The sequence below is a fragment of the Puma concolor genome, chromosome A1, assembly GCF_028749965.1.
Source record: "Puma concolor isolate L17-30 chromosome A1, mPumCon1.1.hap2, whole genome shotgun sequence".
Classification (NCBI taxonomy): domain Eukaryota; kingdom Metazoa; phylum Chordata; class Mammalia; order Carnivora; family Felidae; genus Puma; species Puma concolor.
This window is the reverse complement of record NC_141667.1, coordinates 171,835,595-171,854,756: the sequence shown is the minus strand read 5'-3', so window position 1 is coordinate 171,854,756 and position 19,162 is coordinate 171,835,595. Positions and strand designations below refer to the sequence as shown.

The window sequence follows — 19,162 nt, the reverse complement described above, 5'->3', positions numbered from 1 at the left end:
ATGCCCAGGCAAAGACAACAGGACCGGGAGTTCATGCATGGCCAGCCTCTCAGTAATTCACAAAGAGCAGATATGTTAACAAAAGCTGAAGTAATGAAGCCTTTCGGTTGTGTCCTTTAATTTGTCTCATCCGCAAAGCCCAAGATTTACTAATAGGCCGTGCTGCAGACTAGAAATCTCAGCCTGGTCTTGAAGCCACCATCTTTAGCCTGGGGCAAAGTCACTTTCCTCTCTTGGGCCCCCTCTGAATGTACAGAACAGCAAGAGAGGATCAGGTCTGCAGTTCTCTTGGGCTCCGACAGCTGACGCTGCTGGTATGTCAGGGCTCAGTGGCCTGGACCTGAGGAAGCCCTCTCAGCACCCAGACAGCTCCCTACCTACATCCAAAACACCCCACTTCCCGCCAGGGAACATCCAGGCAATTCTTTGTCCCGCATCCTGACCTGGAGCCGGCCTCTACCTGGAACCTCAATTCCAGAATTAAAAGCCAGCCCCCCAAAATTAACTATCAGACATGCTAAAAGGCAATCTTAAAGGCAGGTGGCCACCTTCCTGCCCCGGGCTAAAGTGTCATTAAGAGTCAACGCGAGGTGGGGTGCCTGGTGGCTCAGCTGGCTGGGCGTCCAGCTCTTGACTTCGATTAAGGCTCAGGTCATGATCTCGCAGTTTGTGGGTCTGAGCCCCTGAGTCAGGCGTGGAGCCTGCTTGGGATTCTCTCTCTCCGTCCCCCTCTGTCCGCCACCCCCCTCCCAACCCTCCTAACCCTGCTCACCCACACACTCTCTAAATAAATAAACTTAAAAAAAAAAAATACAATGAGAGAAATTTAATATCTCAGAGCCTAAGTAAAAAGACCTGTTAACCACAATGCAGAGTAAAACAGCAAAAAACAAAATCTGCATACACACCAACATGCTCGTGGCCAAGAACAGGGAGGGGTTAACAGAGAGACAGCTGTATACCTGTGACCACACTGAAACCTTAGTTTTCATTAGTGTTAGGGACTGAACTGCGTGTCCACCCCTCTACCCAAAATTCAAATGCTGAAATCTGTCTCATATCATAAGACACCAGATCTGCCTGTGCCTTGACCTTGAACTTCCTAGCCTCCATAACTATGAGAAATCGATGTTTGCTGTTGAAGCCCCCCACCTGTGTAATTTGTTATGGCAGCCCAAGCGGACTCAGTTACTAAGCGCATGAAGAGACAAGAGGCATCTGGAGGGCAAAAGGTAAAGAAAGAGCCAGTAAGATCTTCATGCTCTGGGGGTGGCACAGCCCTGTCCTTGCCTGGTCTCCTTTCCCTCCACACACCCCACCTGTGGGGCTCCTCCGAAGTCACACATACATATATTAGCACTATGCCTCTTAACAGAAGAGAGACACTTAATAAAAGCTTAATTTTTCAGAGAAATGCCCCAAATCCATACATTCAGCTATACGGTATCAAACTGTATATGCTACAATATTCTCATTCTTAAAATCTTTTATAAACAAATAATAGACCCTCTCAAAATAATCCTAATGGTTTTCAACATTCAAAAAAATAGTTCTTGTATCCTATTATTAAAGTATCCTCATCTTTGTAGGTTGGGGACATGCCAACAGCAAGGGGATACGAGAAAGGTACAATAAAGTAAGAGGGACAGGAAGGACATGTGGGGTCAGGGAAGGCCACAAGCTTTGCCACTGGACACAACAAGGCCCAAAGTCCAGCTGTATTTGCTAGGTGGGACACCAAAGTTCTGAGTGTTTCCATTTGCCCATCAATTAAAATGAGATGATTAGGGATGTCCAACAAAGGGTGCCTGGTTCTTGTCACCAGGACCATTAATGTGGAAGGTGGATGACAGTTTGCTGGGACTGATACTACAGGAGATTTTTAAAATTTTTTTTTTTTTTTTTTTTTTTTTAAGAGAGAGAGCACACAAGAGAATCTTAAGCAGGCTGCTCGCTGAGCATGACTCAACTCCATGACCCATGAGATCATGACCTGAGCCAAAATCAAGAGACAGACCCTCAACCAATTGGGCCACCCAGGAGCCCTAATATAGGAGATATTTTTTAAATGGAGAACTCTATACCTCCTTCCAATTGTAATGTCTAAAATTTCACAGACTTCAAATTTCCAAAGACAGTTACCACTAAATAAAGTCAATTACCATGGCCTTAAAAATGAATAAACCAGGGGCGCCTGGGTGGCGCAGTCGGTTAGGCGTCCGACTTCAGCCAGGTCACGATCTCGCGGTCCGTGAGTTCGAGCCCCGCGTCAGGCTCTGGGCTGATGGCTCAGAGCCTGGAGCCTGTTTCCGATTCTGAGTCTCCCTCTCTCTCTGACCCTCTCCCGTTCATGCTCTGTCTCTCTCTGTCCCAAAGATGAATAAACGTTGGAAAAAAAAAAACTTTAAAAAGAAAAAAAAAAAATGAATAAACCAGAGCATGGAGAGACCAGAACTGCCATCCTGAAGGTCTCCACATTGGAGGGAAGAGTCCTTGCAAACAATTTCATGTATGTCACAAACGAGATGCACTCAAGGTAACAGTAAATCTAATTACACAAAATGAGAAAATTTTCTACATTCCTGTAGTATTTCCCAAAAGAGTCAAAAATGAAAAGCTCTTTGTGTCATGTGTGAATTTATGGAAAAGATGCAAAGCAAGTAAAAACAGTTTATCTGGCTCTTCTATTGCTTTTCTCATTTTAACAGAATTGTTGATATCACATTAAATTTTCTTCTTGCGGGGCACCTGGGTGGCTCAGGCAGTTAAACATCTGACTCTTGATTTCAGGTCAGGTCACGATCTTGTGGTTTGTGGGTTCGAGCCCCAAGTCAGACTCTGCACCAACAGTGCGAAACCTGCTTGGGATTTTCTCTCTCCCTCCTCTCTGCCCCTCCCCTGCTCTCTCCCTTCAAAATAAATAAACATTAAAAAAAAAATCTTCTGGAAACTTCCTTTTGAACACTACTCTGACCAATTGCTTTTATGGTTTATAACATTATGTGATATTATAAAATTGGGTACATAATACCTTTGGAGATACATCAAGTTTTAGAGGCTTACCTTCCCCCAAAACTACTAACTCCTACTCCCACTGTAAAAAAGAAATCTTTTAACCACAGGACATCTCTTTCCTTAGTGGATAAAACCTATGTAAGACTGTAACCCCTGACACACAGCTTCTTCCGGCAATCCCTCTGAGGGCAGTGAGAACGGCAGACCCATCATCCCCCAAGCGTCCACCAGACAGGACCCACCTACTAACACTAAAATGGTAAATGAGGCCTGTCCCAGAAACTACCACTCACCCAAAAATCAGCCCTTCCAGGACAGGTAAGAAAAGAGTGCCACGGACACAGGTGTCACTGTGCGACCACAGTGGGGACGAGATGTCAAGTGCTAAAACCACTGTGTCCATTTTTTAAAGACTTGTATTGCATACACTGTGTTTCAAGGACAACCTACGCAATACTTATGATTCACTAGTTATTTGTAAGCACCTTGTCAGAGGCCAACATGTGACCATGTTCTACCAAGAGAAGCAAGCTGCAGACCACGGCTGGGAAGTCAACCCATCGCTAGATTCCACTATCTTGCACATGGGCTGGCACCCACTACTGGCACGGGAGGTCCAGGCCAGGCAGGGGACAAGACCAAGGGTGCAGGGCCGGCTCCGCCATCCACGCGCAGTGAGCGATAGCAAGGGCTCTGAGTGTGCACCCGAGAACACAAGTGTGCACTCCTGCCTGGTCTGGCCACGGCTCCGACACGTGACACTGTTCTGTGATCATCCTCCTCTGCCTGCCTGTCTTACTCCTGAAATCAATTTTTTTAAGTTTTCAAATTCCTGATTCTAATTAGTTATAAATGAAAATGTAACACACATATTTTGGAAGCTAAACTACCATCTGAAATAAGGAAGAGCAATGGGGTATCAGCTCCACGGAAGTTAAAACCAGTTCTGGAAGACAAGCTAACAAACTTCTTATGTAAGATAATGACAAGCAAAATCCTTCACGACTTCCATGGATGAATGCACTGGCTTCCCAGGAAACAACACAACTGGCTTCAAAAGCAGACCTTAAATCTTCAGTAATGTTATTAGAAGCAGAAATATATGTTATAAGGATATATATTGGTCCCTTTTTCATGCAACTGAAGGGGGAAACTGAAACGGATAAAAACAATCATCTCTACAGCCCAGATTTAGTGAGAAGAACTCATGCGTGTTTAGGCGTCAGGTGTGATACTTACTAGATCTAGTGCAGAGCCTCCACCAAGGTATTCCATTATTATCCACAATTTAGTGTCCTACAGAAAAAAAGAAAACAAAAAAAGGAAATGATTTTTCAAAAGCAAAACTAGAAAAGATTTTAAATAACCTCAGGGTATTTTTCACTGTTATCTTAGAACTGGAAAATTTCATAAATGCGGAACAGCAAGAAAGCGCGTGCACGTGAGTCCCGTGCAGGGAAAAAGCCCTCCCAGTGCAGACGGGGGCGGGGCTGGCCCAGTTCATCCCGGCCTGCGGCAGCCACACAGAAGCAGCAGGTTCAGGGCCTACTGAACCAGAATCTCTCAAGGAGCGGATGGAAGGCACGGCGGTCAGAGTAGGGGGCTCCCCTTCTAAAGAACCTCAGGTGGTGATCCTCAAGAACAGCTGGATGTGGGGATCAGGGACCGCAGCGTCACACGTGGCACACCCCAGTGTCAGCTAGGAGGCACCCGGAGCATGCAGCCGCGGGAACAGGTCCCTGCCCTCTCTCTGCCTGAAGCTCTGGGATGTGCAGGGCCCAGGTTCCCTGGGAGCTGAGCAAAGGTGAGGACTCCTGGGGGGAAGGGGAGGACGGACAGCAGTGCAGCCTTTCATCCACCCCCTTGAAAGGCAGCCAATTTCCGACAGCCCAAAGGCTACCGTAATCTTCAGGGAGCTTTCCAGGAAAGCAGGCCCCAGCCTAATGCTTGTGTCTGTGTCCTCACCACTGTCCATTCCGTGACTTTTCCCTTTGTCTCTCCTGAAGCCACTAGGCCCCCATGACTTCTAGAGTTTGTTTGTTGGTTTTTAAGTAGGCTTCACACCCAGCGCGAATCCCAACACAGGACTTGAACTCACAATCCTGAGATCAAGGCCTGGGCTGAGATCAAGAGGCAGACACTTAACCTACTGAGCCACCCAGGTGCCCCCAGAGTTCTTTTTTTAAACACAAATCCTAAAGCGATACTCACTTGAAAACCAACAAGTAAGCCAATTTCCACACTGCACTTGGGATAGGGAGCATCCGTGAGGTGGTGAGGAGCCCCCCGGGCTCGGGGACAATCCAGACCAGGGTGTGGGTCCTGAGCCCTCCTACAACTGGAGGGACCCAGGCAGATACTTCCTCTCCAAGCCTCTGCTGTCAACAGTGGCTGACCCACAGCCAGCAGGCAGGCAAGAAGGCCCCCTAGTGATGTGGATACTGGTCACGGCTCTGGTGGCGAGGAACCCGTGAGTGATTCTACGGATGCGTGACCCAGCACAGCCCTTTCCCACCAGCGACCCCCAGTCCCACCGACGCCATCATTCAGTGGCCACCTTCCCTTGGATGCTCGTTCTCCACAGCTCCCATCCTGTGTTCAATCACTGTCCCTTTCTGTAGGCTGACTCCTCCCCCATGGTCCTGATGAGCCCTAACAGCTGTGGGTTCTGCCTCGCTCCTCCCCTCCTGGCTAGAATTCCCAAACCAGAACCCCCAGCTGCTGGTTTCTCTTTCCCAGCAGAAGAGAAGGGTGCTAAGAAAAACTGTGCTACCTCCCCACCTGGATCAGGACAGAGATGCTGTGCATAGTATGAAAACCAGGGACGGAGTGAAGGACAGATCTCCGGATACAGAGAAGCCCCTGGTGCAGGTGTAACTTGGCCGCCTCGGGCAGCACACCCCGCAGGCAGCATCATGCCTCCAATGCACGACGCTTACGCAACCCAAGACAGAAAAGGTCTCTTAACCTGGCCCATCAGTCAGGATTCCCAATAATTTCTACCTCCACCAACCCTAAAAGAAACATTCAAAAGGGAGCAGTAAATGGATGAGCTGGGGGAAGGGTAAGACGGGCTTTGAGGGGTGCCTGGGTGGCTCGGTCAGTTTAGCGCCTGACTTCAGCTCAGGTCATGATCTCACAGCTGGTGAGTTCGAGCCCCGCATCAGGCTCTGTGCTGACAGCTCAGAGCCTGGAGCCCGCTTCGGATTCTGTGTCCCCCTCCCTCTCTGCCTCACCCTGCTCACACTCTGTCTCTCTCTCCTTCAAAAATAAACAAACATAAAAAAAAAGACGGGCTTTGAGAGTGGCGGGCAGGGCATACTCACTGCCTCTGGACTACAGCAGGGCTCTCTCATCCTCAGCATTCGAGGCTGGGTGAGCCGGTGGGGGCACGGTCCTGAGCCCTGGGGGTTGGTCAGAAGGATCCTTGCCCCTCTACCCACTAGAGGCCAACAGCACATCCCCAGTCCTGACAACCTAAAATGTCTCCAGACATCACCAATGTCTTCTGGGGGCCAAAACCACCCCCACTGAAAACCCCTGAACTACACGATCAATGTCAATAAGCCTGAAGTATGACTGGACCACCAACTCAATTAATTCTCTCCTTATTCTTAGCACAGCCAGTTTATAACCCTGAAACCTCCAGCTCGAAGGTTATCACTTACTCACTGCGAGGCATCGAAGCTTTCGAATTCTTCATCCAGAAAAAGATGGTAATAATCTGTTTCGAAACCTCACAATTCAACTGACAATATAATGAGATAATGAATGTGAAAGCACTTTGCAAAGTTCAAGGTACTAAACACATACAAAGTGCTATTAGCTTTATCAACACCATCGCCCATAAATGCCTTAAAATAACCTGGTAAAACCGAAAGAGCCCAATTAACAAGACTAAATAGTAGTTCTCTGCATGGGAGGATCTGAGCAAAATAAAATCTGCAACAATGATTCATACACATTCTACACCACAATGAAAAAAAAAATAATTATTGCCCTACAAGCTCTGAGGCAAGGATGTCTAGGAAGGATGGTCGGCTCAAGGGACACACCTGACCCATTCTCTGTGATCAAGTGATCAAGCACTGTCACTGCCCAGATGTGGAATCACAGCCCTTCCAAACCATGACTTATGGGGGAAAAAAATAAATCAGCTTCTTAAGACAAGAATGATTTTAATCAGAATAATTTCATTTTTTAAAACTCACCTCAAGGGGTACACGGGTGGCTCAATTCACTAAGCGTCTGACTCTTAGTTTCGGCTCAGGTCACGACCACACAGTTCATGAGTTCAAGCCCCATGTGGGGCTCTGTGCTGACAGTGCAGACCCTGCCTGGGATTGTCTCTCCCTCTCTCCGCCCCTCCCCTGCTCATGTGCCCTTCCTTGCTCTCTCTCAAAATAAATAAATAAACTTTTAAAAACCACCTCAAAAAATGTAAATTATAAACGACCTTGTGATACAATTTTCTCCTAAACAAAAGAAAATGGTTCCTCTAATAAATTCAAGATTCAAAATTTAAAAGGTACCAGAACGTATACATTGAGAACTTTCCCTCTCACCCCTGGCCCCCAGCTGTCCAGCCTGTAACCTCAGAGAAATATTTTACCCAAATACCCATGAATTCTTTCTCCCCTTCTACGCAGATGGCAACATTCTATACACCGCTCTCTACCTAGCTTCTTCTTAGAGCATTCGCTATCTGTCCATCAAGAAATCCCCCTTGGGGCGCCTGGGTAGCTCAGTCGGTTAAGCATCTGACTCTTGGTTTCAACTCAGGACGTGATCTCACAGTGCATGGGTTCAAGCCCCGCATCGGGCTATGCACTGACAGCACAGAGCCTGACTGAGATTCCCTCTCTCCCTCTCTCTCCTCTGTCCCTCTTCTGCTCTCTCTGCCTCTCAAAATAAATCAACTTAAAAAAAAAAAAAGAAATTCCTCTTTTCTTAAACCATAACTAACGCATGCCATAGTGACAACATTGAGTTGTTTCCAGTCTTTTGCTGTCATGAGCCAAGCGTTAAGAAGAACCCTAACATGCTGTCATTTTGAGAAGTTCCTGGAAGGCAAATTTTGAGATCAAAGGAATCCCCTAGAATTTCACCAAATAATGACAAATTACAATTCAAAGAACCTGTCTCAGTTTATAATGCCTCCAAAAACAAAGGAGTACTAATTTCTTCCTTCCTTTGCCAATTAGGTGTAATGTTTTTCTGTCATTGTTATAAACTGAATTTTGCTCTCCTCCCCAAATTCATATGCTGAAGCCCTAAGCCCCAGGACCTCAGATCTGTAATGCTGAGCCCTGAACAACACAGGGACTGGGGACACTGCCACCCTCCCACACACCCTCCTGAAGTCATGAATCCACCTCAAAAACCTCACTCCTAACAGCCTGCTGCTAACTAGAAGCCTTACCAGGAACATGAACAGTCAACTAACTGTTGACTATTAATAACAGTCATAACATAACATGTATGTTACATGTAGTACACACTGCAGTCTTACAATAAAGCTAGAGAAAAGGTTATTTGGGCAATAAATTTACAGAACTGTAAAAACTCTGCCTGTAAGCAGACCTCAGCAGTTCAAAGGGTCAACTCTATTTGGAGACTGGGTATTTAGACAGGTAATGAAGTTAAAAATCAAGTCATTAGGGTGGGCCCTAATCCAATGTGACTGGCGCCCTTCTAAGACAGGACACAGGTGCACACGGTGTGAAGAAGGGAGAAGTCAGGTGTCTACAAGGCAGGAGAGAGGCCTCAGAGGGGACCAATCCTGCCAACTGATGCCCTGAATTCAGACTTGCAGCCTCCAGAACTGCAAGGAAATACATTTTTCTGCTGAAGGCACCGGGGCTGTGCTACTTTGTTAGGGCAGCCCTAGAAAATGAAGACAGAATCCGTAAGTAGGAAAAATAAAAAAGGAGAGTTTCTTTTACTGTGGCTTGAACACATTCATATACTGAAGAGCCACGTATTATTTTCTTTTCTGTGAACCATCTATTCATATCCTTTGTCCATTTTTCTACTGGGTTTCCGACTTTTTTTCAGATGTAGTAACTTTTAACATATTAGGGAAATTAGCCTCTCATAATGAGCCGCAAACACAGCACTTTCCTCATTTGGCTTTGAGTCTGCTTTAGGCAGTTTCTGCTTGCAGAAAGTAATTTGGTGTCAACACAACATCAAGCTTGCTCGGAACTGTTTGTAACCACTTCCTAAGCATCTGATCAGTGACCTAGCTGGTCCCCACACTGAGGGCTCCCCATGTTAACAACCCTCAGATACCCAGAAAAAAGGTTAAAACAAGGCAGTGAAGGGGTGGACCCCGCTCAGCTAACAGGATTTTTACAGCAGGAATTCTAAAACGAACTTCTGCTCTGCACCTGCACTGCATTCAGAGGCCTCCAGATCCATGAGCCATAATAAAGGCTGAGCCCAAAGACATCAACAACACAGCAGGTTTTATTAAAACAACCTGGGGTCAGGGCGCCTGGGTGGCTCAGTCGGTTAAGCATCCAGCTCTCGGTGTCCGCTCAGGTCATGATCTCACGCTTCATGAGTTTGAGCCCTGAGTCCCACTCTGGGCTGGCAGCTGGGAGCCTGCTTGAGATTCTCTCTCTCTCTCCTGCTCTCTCTGCCCCTCCCTGGCTCACATGCATGTGTTTTCTTTCTCTGGCATCTAATAAATAAACTTTAAAAAAGTGGGAGTCACAGAACACACGGGATTGAGAATATGGTTTTTAAAGCAAAGGCACCCTCCTTGCTAAGATGGTGTGCATGAACACAGAATGGTGAGAGAGGATCTGAATCCTGCCTCTGACCCTTACCAGCACTATGACCCTGAGTCCAGTCCCCCGGCTGCTGTGAGACTCTATTTCCCCATCTGCACATCCGTCTTGGAGGGGTGTGCCTGGTACATAATCTGTGCCCCCACATTTTAGCTATTGTTACCACAGTAACTTCAGAGTGCCCCCACTTCAACCACACCCACTGGGAGGCTGTGAAACTGGCGTCTAAGTCCAAGCCCTACCTTGCTTTAGACATTCACACCACCTTCCAGTGGTACTCAAGGTTCAGAGCACGGCACCTGACCTCAAAGCTCATGTAATTCTGCCTCTGCCTCATAGATGCGAGTATTTCTTAAGTGATGCAGACACCTACTGTGCGCACGGTGTCACTGAGGAGGCACAAACGAGTTAGACCTGAGTTGTGACTTCAAGGAACTTTACATAACAGACAAGTGGGCAAATAACCATGATCAGACAGCCCGTGGTGTCTACCACAATAGAGACACGAGATGTGTTGGGATTTCGGGAGATGCCGCCTGCTTGGAATGAAAAGAAGGTTCTGATGGGATCCAGAAGAGAAGAGGTGCCTGCACTGCTCTGAAGGACTGTGACAGGTGACCCGGGGCAGGGGTGGCAGGGCGTGTGTTTCCAGCAGGCACGGATGGGGAGGAGAAGTAGATGGTCAGGAACCAACAAGCGATCCTGTACCACTAAAGCCGCCCAGAATGAGGCCAACGTCCTTGAATGCCAGTTGACGGGAGTTTCGACTCATTTTAATCAATAATGGGAAATCACCAAAACTTCTGGACAGCAGAAAATAACCAGCAACTACCTACACGACAATAAATGGAGAGAGAAGAAAAGAAAGATCAATCAGAGTGGAAGGTCAGGGCCAGACTTAATAGGCATTCTAGAAGTGTCACTGATGACCGTTCACCAAGAGCAAATCAAAGATGCTCCACTATTCTGAGCCCCGGTGAATGAGGGCTCCAGGAAGACACATGTCGGCAAGAGGACAACTAGGTGAACGGGAGAGGGAAGCAGAGACGGCCCTTCGCACTCCTGCGACGCTGGCGGGAAACTCTGGGAGACACGGCTGATCAGCAGCTGGCAATGCGGTTTTGAAGTTCAAGATGGAGACTGAGACCAGCAAAGAGGCGAGCATCGGCACAGAGCAAAGCAGTGCGTGGGGACCCACCCGGGCCCTGGAGCTGGTGTCAAGATTATTTGAAGCTGAAGAAGATTGCAGATTCAACACGTACAGAATGAAGGCTTCCCAGCTTTCCCTTACCTGACTGAGGCAACAACTTCAGAGAAATGAGGCTGCCCTCAGAGTCCCTCTTTGGGGTGGGTCCACTCTCAGGAGGGAGGAAGGGCATAAACCTACCACAAATCCCATAAAACCCAACTCTGGTCCTGACAGAGGAGGAAAGACTATTCATGTCTATAGAGAAACCTTATCGCAAACTTTCTTATCTCCTGTTTGCTCTTCTGAACACCCATAGTCCTTCCTAAATAAACCCACTGTCCTCCCCACCCCCACTTTTCCTACAGTCAGCTCTATGAGCCGCCACCTCCAATCACTTAATGTGCACGCACTTATAAACCTCCTTCTCCTGTGAATCTGTCCTTTACCACTTTGATTTGCGGTCTCCCTAGTCAAGAAGGGAGCAGCGGAAAGGGGTTTCTTCCCCACAAGTGAGACACTGCCAAATTTTTACCTGAAGGGCACTCAGAACACGGGCAAGCTACCCCAGTTCATGAAGTTCAGCCCCTACCCCCCTATTGCACTTTAGATAGTAAACTGACCCTACCGTCATAGGAGAGTCCCTTGGGTCACTCAGGCCTTCAGTTCTCCCAGATGATCATTATGAAAGCCAGCCCAACTCGGTATAGGGCAGTACACTGGGAAGCATGCGGACTCTCCCATGACGTCCCCTTCATCCTCTGTGTGTACTCGAACACATCCAACTCAAGTGCAGCATCTCAAATTTGCTTCAAGAGGGAAGAAGGTCTTGCATTTCCAAAACAGAAGTTCTGTAGCAAATTGCTTCTGTCAATACTGTCTAGAGGCTGGCCGGATTAAAGGGGAGAACAGGGACCAGCAGGAGGAAGTTTTCTTGGAGGGAACAAGAAACACCTGTGAGGCGACACAGGACAGTTGCACAGGAAGTATACTGTAGGACAGAAAGCCTGTGATTTGCCTGGCTAGAGCAGGACTGGAACAGCACCACCTGCTATGTATCTTAGGTGCATCAGGCACTGTACTAGATGCGTTACATCATTTCCACCAGTTATCACCACCTTCCTACAAGGCACTTGTAGCTGGCTCCTGTTCTAGGAAAGGCGCAGGAGAACTTGCTGGATCCTAGCATGCAGCAGGCCCCGGGGCCCTCGCTCAGCCTCTCCACCTCGTGCTCCCTTCGTGAGCAGGACTCCCTTCCCTGCTCACCCGACATGATCACTGGCCATCACAGTGCAGTGGGAATCATTCACCACATCCATGGGGAGCACGAAGGGGTCATCTTGACGAGGACAGGGGAAGAGGAAAGAGAATCCAGGCTTCTCTCCTCCAGGCCCTAAAAGGAGGACAAAAGCAAGGAGGGTCCTCTAGTGTTGGAAACAAGAATGAACTGGGAGAAAGGCCCCTACACATAAATATTAACTAAAAATAAGGTTGCGCAATAAAACCCAGAAACGGCACAAACAGAAAAAGAAAAAAACAACAAATCAACTAAAAATTATTGGATCAAATCCTCAGATCAAAGGAAAAAAAAAAAAAAACAAACAAAACCACCACCACCACCACAAATATGCCAAAAATGATGTTGGAAACTACATACAGGCATCCCTCGTTTTACGGCACTTCGCAGATACAGCAATCTCACAAACAGAAGGCCCGTGGGACCCTGCGTCCAGCAGGTCCATTGGCGCCATTTCTCCAACAGCATCTGCTCCCTCCATGTCTCTGTGTCACATTTTGGTAATGCTTGCAATCTTTCAAACTTTCTCATTATTACCGTTATTTCTTATGGGGGTCTGTGATCTGTGATGTTACCACTGTCATTGTTTTGGAGCATCAAACATTCCAACATAGGACAAGGAGCTCAGCAAGTGCATGTGGTGCGTTCTGACTGCTCCACCGACCTGCCATTTCCCAGTCTCCTCTGGCCTCCCCATTCCTTGAGACACGACAATATTGACATTAGGGCAATCCATAACCCTGCAACGGCCTCTAAGTGTTCAAATGAATTAAAGAGCCATGCATCTCTCACTTTTAATCAAAAGCTAGAAATGATTAAGCTTAGTGAAGAAGGCATGTGAAAAGCCAAGACAGGCTTAAAGTTAGGTCTCTTGTCCCAGTGAGCCAACTCGTGAATGCAACAGAACGCTCTCGAAGGAAATTCAATGTGTTGCTCCAGTGAATACACAAATGATAAGAGGGCAAAACAGCCTTACTGCTGATCAGCAGTCTGGAGAAGGTTTGAGTGGTCCGGATAGAAGATCCAACCACAAACAACATTCCCATATTAAGCCAAAACCTCATCCGGAGCAAGGCCCTAACTCTCTTCAATTCGACAAGAACTGAAGAGGTAAGGCGGCTGCAGAAGCAAAGTCCGAAGCTAGCAGGGGGAAGTTCATGGGGTTTAAGGAAAGAGGCCGTCTCCATAAATGAAAGTACCGGGTGAAGCAGCAAGTGCGGACGTTGAAGCTGCACGTTATCCCGAACCCAGGCTAAGATCTCTACAGAAGGTGCTGCACCGAACAACAGATTTTCCATGTGGATGAAACAGCCTTCTATTGGAAGAAGATGCCACAATGGACCTTCATAGCTAGAGAGGAGAAGTCACTGCTGGCTTCAAAGGACAAGGTGACTCTCGTGTTAGGGGCTAATGTAGCTGATGACTTTAGAGTGAAGCCAGTGCTCACTGACTATTCCAAAAACAGGATTCTGAAAATTCTAGTGCCCTTAAGAAATTTGCTATCTACTCTGGCTGTCCTCTGTACATGGATCAACCAGGCCTGAGTGATAACACATCTGTTTAGAACGTGGTTCACTTTTGCCCACTGTTGAGACCTACCTACCTACCTACACACACACACACACACACACACACAATTCCTTTTAAAATATTACTGCTCACTGATGATGCACCTGGTCACCCAAGAGCTCGGATAGAGACGGACAGTGAGATTCATAGTGTTTTCATGTTATGTTAACAACATTCATTCTGGAAGCCATGGAATGGATCAAAGAGTCATTCTGATTTTCAACTCTTAATAATCAAATACAGTTTGTAAGGTTGTAGATACCAGAGGTAGCAACTCCTCTCATGGATCTAGGCAAAGTAAACTGAAAACCTGGAAAGGATTCACCATTCTAGATGCCACTAAGAACATTCATGATTCATGGGAAGAAGTCAAAATTACCAACACAAACTGGAGTTTGGAAGAAGTGGATTCCAACCCTCATGGATGACACTGTGGGTTCAAGACTTGAGGGGAGGGAGTCACTGCAGATGTGGTGGAAACAGCAAGAGAACCAGAACTGAAAGAGGAGCCCGAAGAAGGAAAGGAATTGCTGCCATCTCATTTAACGGATGAGGGGTTGGTTTTCATGGAGGAGCAAAGAACGTGATTTCTTGAATCTATTCCTGATGAAAATGCTGTGAGGACTGCTGAAATGACAACAGAGGATTTAGGATAGTATGTGGTTAACAAAGCAGCATGATTTGAGAGGCAAATTTCCAAATTTCAGATTAGGTAAAATACTATTAAACAGCATGGCGTGCTACAAACAAATCGTTCGTAAAAGGAAGAGTCAATCAATGCAACAAACTCCAATGTTGTTTTAAAAAACTGCGACAGCCACCCCAACCTGCAGCAACCACCACCCTTATCAGTGAGCAGTCATCAACACCATCAAATTCGAGGTAAGACCATCCACGAACAAAAACATTACAGCTTGCTGAAAACCCAGAAGATGGTTAGTGTTTATTAGCAATAAAGTATTTTTCTAATTTTTTTAATGTTAATTTTTGAGAGAGAGAGACAGAGAGAGAGACAGAGAGAGAGAGAGCGCGCAAGCAGGGGAGGGGTAGAGAGAAAGGACACAGAAACTGAAAAAGGCCCCAGGCTCTGAGCTGTCAGCACAGAGCCCGACACAGGGCTTGCACCCACAAACCGTGAGATCATGACCTGAGCTGAAGTCAGACACCCAACCGACTTAGCCACCCAGATGTCCACAAAGTCTTTTTTAATTAAAGTGTAGTATGTTGCTTTTTTAGACATGATGCTATTATGGCACACTTAGTAGACTACGGTATAAACATAACATTTTTTGAAGCCTAACTTTTACATGCACTTGCAAACCAAAAAAATGCATTCAACTACCTTTACTGCGGTATTTGCTTTATTGCAGTGGTCTGGAACCAAACCCGCAGCATCTCTGAGGTATGCCTGGACACCGAAAGCTATACAATACAGCCAAAAATTTACTCAGAGGAAAACTCAACAGCACAATATATTTTCATTACCAAGCAAAAAAATTAAAAAAAAAAAAAAGAAAGAATATTGAAAGTGTTCAACCCACAAACCAGAAAGGAAAAACATTAATCTAAGAAAGGCAAAGAATAAAGCTAAAGATACATGTATAATCAATGGAAAATAGTAGAATGAGAAATTATTTTTTAAATGACAGTTAACTTCCAATTACTGTAATCAAGAAAAAAGTTCACACTAATTTGCAAATATAACAATAAAGAAAGAAAATTATAGACAAAAAAATATTTTGAGAGAGAGCACAAGCAGGGCAGGAGCAGAGAGAGAGAAAAAGAGAGAGAGAGCAAATCCCAAGCAGGCTCCACACCATTAGCGCAGAACCCGACGTGGGGCACCATCTCACAAACCATGAAATTTATGACCTGAGCCGAAATCAAGTTGGACACTCGACTGACTGAGCCATCCAGGCACCCCAGACAAAATGTTTTAAATGCAAATAAAACACATCAAAATATTTCATGATAGCAAATTTGAAAATCTGCAATGAAAAAGATCATTTCTTTGTATGAATTAAAATTTACTCAAGAAAGAACAAGAACAGGGCATCTGGGTGGTTCAGTCAATTAAAGTCCAACTTCAGCTCAGATCATTATCTCACAGTTTTTGGGTTCAAGCCCCGCATCGGGCTCTGTGCTGACAGCTCAGAGCCTGGAGCCTGCTTCAGATTCTCTGCCTGCCTGCCTGCCTGCCGCGCGTGCTCGCTCTCGCTCTCTCTCTCTCAAAAACAAATAAATGTTAAAAAATAATTAAAAAAAAAAAAAAGAACAAGAACTACAGGCAGAAAGTTGGGGGGGGGTGGGGAGGGTGAAGAAATAGATCAATTAACTTCCTCTAAAAATATCTACATAAAGGGGCGCCTGGGTGGGTCAGTCGGTTAAGCGTCCGACTTTGGCTCAGGTCATGATTTAGCAGTTCATGGGTTCAAGCCCTGCATCGGGCTCTGTGCTGACAGCTCAGAGCCCAGAGCCTGCTTCAGATTCTGTCTTCCTCTCTCTCTCTCTGCCCCTCTCCCTCAAAATTAAATAAACATTAAAAAAAAATTTTTTTAATACCTACATAAGGATAGCAAGCAAGGAGGTCAAATGGTTTTGCCTTTGAATAATTTCAAACCTTGGAAGAACAGTGTAGGTTCTAGCACCATCCTGAGGCACGGGACTTTTCATGACCTCACCACACAATCCCAGCACCTGCAAGAGGTCAGGGTCAGGGTCAGGAAAGCAGCGGTGGTCCCTACCGAGGAATAGAGGGCAGCAGGAAGGGGACAGCGCTGGGGCAATCCATCCACCTCTCAGTGCCCGCGATGCCTGGGAGAGGAGCTGTCATCTAACGAAAGGCACTGGCCCCAAAAGTCATTTCTAAAGAATAAAAGGTGCACTTGGAAATAGATGAACATGAAGTATGAGTCTCCACATATGTAACACTTTCATCTTGCACACTAATACCACCTGCCCCCCCACCAACTCTCAGGATTCGCTCACCTGCCTGCCGCGTCTACAGTGCTCTCCGGGACAGTGAGCTCTCCTCCATCCCTGCAGTGACTCCCTTGGGCGAAGGAGGGGAGAGCGGGGTCAGCCACATTCTCTTTCAGTGGGGGCAGCCACAGGCTCCCTTAGGAAGGAACAGCCCCGAGAACTTCTAGTGTCTTCCTCCTGGTCAAGGAGGCAGGGTCCCCACCATCATTTCACATTAGTGCAAAGCCAGGTACTTCATATGGAGTTTTTCACTTAATTCAATAATTAATTCAATCTGCTCAGGTAATCCGTCTTCTGTGCTTGTAGAAGTTGAGATGCCGGGCCAATGACAAGAACAGTGAGGAGCTGGGGCCACTATCTAGATATTCTGGCTGAGGCAGGACCCAAACAAAAAGCACTGTAGTGAATGCACAGACTTCGGCAATTTCTAAAGGAGTCCAGTGAGGAAAATATCTAATGTAACTATCCTTAATATTTAACTGGTTAACTGGTTTCCTTTTATAAACCAGTGAATTCTAAACTAATTGCTGGGAAAATACACTGATTTACAAAACATTTGCCTATAATTTGAGGATTCACATGCCCCACTCCATCATGCCCAGTTTAAGAATTCTTGTCCTAATACCCTTTAGTAAATTGGAAAGAACACTGGGCAGTCCTGAAAATGGTCGTCTTAGGGCTTATGTCACAGGGTTGTCTCTTTCCAAAAGGGCTGCCTTGTAACTGTGTGTGTGTGTGCGTGTGTGTGTGTTTTAGTAATTAAGTCTCCCCAGATAGGTACTGAGATATTCCTCTCTTTACCATCAACACAAAGTTGACACGACTTGATCCAAACAGGAAGTTCCTGTGCTGAATGCTCGTGGGTAATGAGATGAATAAAACCATTCTGCTTACATTTAAAGACACTTACAAGGTAATCAGGGATATACATTCACAAATATTCTACATCAGAGAAAAGAAGCACGAAAAAAGTTCCCTGGAAGGTAAAAGGCTCTTTCCTCCCTTGCATCTATCCTAATAAGACAGCAAACACCACAGTCGAGACTCATCAACTGCCAGGTTGAACAAGTTCTATGCCATAACCATGCCATGAATGTGTTCCTTCTGCAAAGGAAACATTTCTAGTAATCACAAGATAAGATAGTGAAAATCTTAGCAGCCATTATGTGACATATGTCAGAAATACCGACCACAAAAACCATAAAATCAGAAGCAATAATTATTTAAGTTTACTGAGAGAGAGAGAGAGAGAGAGAGAGCATGCTAGCACTTAAGTGGGAGAGGGGCAGAGAAAGAGGGAGAGAGAAAGAGAGCGAACGAGAGAGAGAAAATCCCAAGCAGGCTCCGACACGTCCATGCGGAGCCCCATTCAGGGCTTGAACCCACAGACCGTGAGATTATGGCCTGAGCTGAAACCACGAGTCAGTCAGGCACTTAACTAAGCCATTCAGGCACCCCAAATGCAGTGATTACTATTACTGAAGACTTAGTGTATTGAGTATTTGAGAAAGACTCAGCCCAAAGAGACAAGACCGAGTCAGGTGAGTATGGCTGAGAAAGAATAAAAACTTTACTGTGTACTGCAAATTTTTAAGGAAGTGCCTTCAGTGTTACAAGATAATTTATGGATTTGGTAGATTCACAAAAAACAAATGCTGTATTTTAAAATGCGGGAGTGCAAGTTCATATTTAGACTCTTATTGCCATGCGTGGAGTTTAACCTCAAGGCAAGTGGCTTCTGACGCAAAGGACTCTGCACTGCGCTGGTCTGTTCAGTGCCTGATTGTACAGCCTCTGCTTCTTCCTTCCAACCTGCGGGCTGCTTCAAGCCGTCGCTATTTTCTGCACAGTCCTGTTCTGAGTGAACAGTTAGACGCACGCATGCGTTCTCAAGCTATAGCAAGTTTGTTAATGATGAGCTCCTGAAAACACTCAAGCTGTGCTTGGATCAGGTGTGCAAATCCCAGGTGCCCTCACCGAGCAGCCCTGCGGCTCAGAGGTCAGGTGATCCATGGCTGAGGGCACAGACTAGTGCTTTCTGCCCCCACGTCCCACCATGGCACGAAACGGCACCAGCACCAGCCCCAGCCCTGTGTCCGCCCCCACGAGGAAGACCCTGTTGCCGCATGTGAAAATACACACAGCGCGATCACAGACTCGTACAAAAGAGCCCGCCTCGTTGCTCTGGCTGGCACCTGGCAAAATATGTTCCTCCTGGGCGGGATTCAATAAAAGGATGGGTTCTGACAGTCCATTTTCCTTATTTTGAAGCAGATGTCTTTATTTACTCAAATGCCTAAAAGTCCTGCTGGGCTG

General features: G+C 46.3%; 1 protein-coding gene across 5 annotated transcripts in view; it reads right to left on the bottom strand.

The window, feature by feature from the left end:
* STK24 (serine/threonine kinase 24) overlaps window positions 1-19,162 on the bottom strand; it is a 121,591-nt gene that overhangs the window by 29,375 nt on the left and 73,054 nt on the right. For all 5 annotated transcript variants that reach the window (XM_086709144.1, XM_086709154.1, XM_086709149.1 and 2 more), the window contains one exon: window positions 4,255-4,311. In XM_086709144.1, coding sequence (XP_086565270.1) covers window positions 4,255-4,311 — 57 coding nt within the window. The remainder of the gene's footprint in view (window positions 1-4,254; window positions 4,312-19,162) is intronic.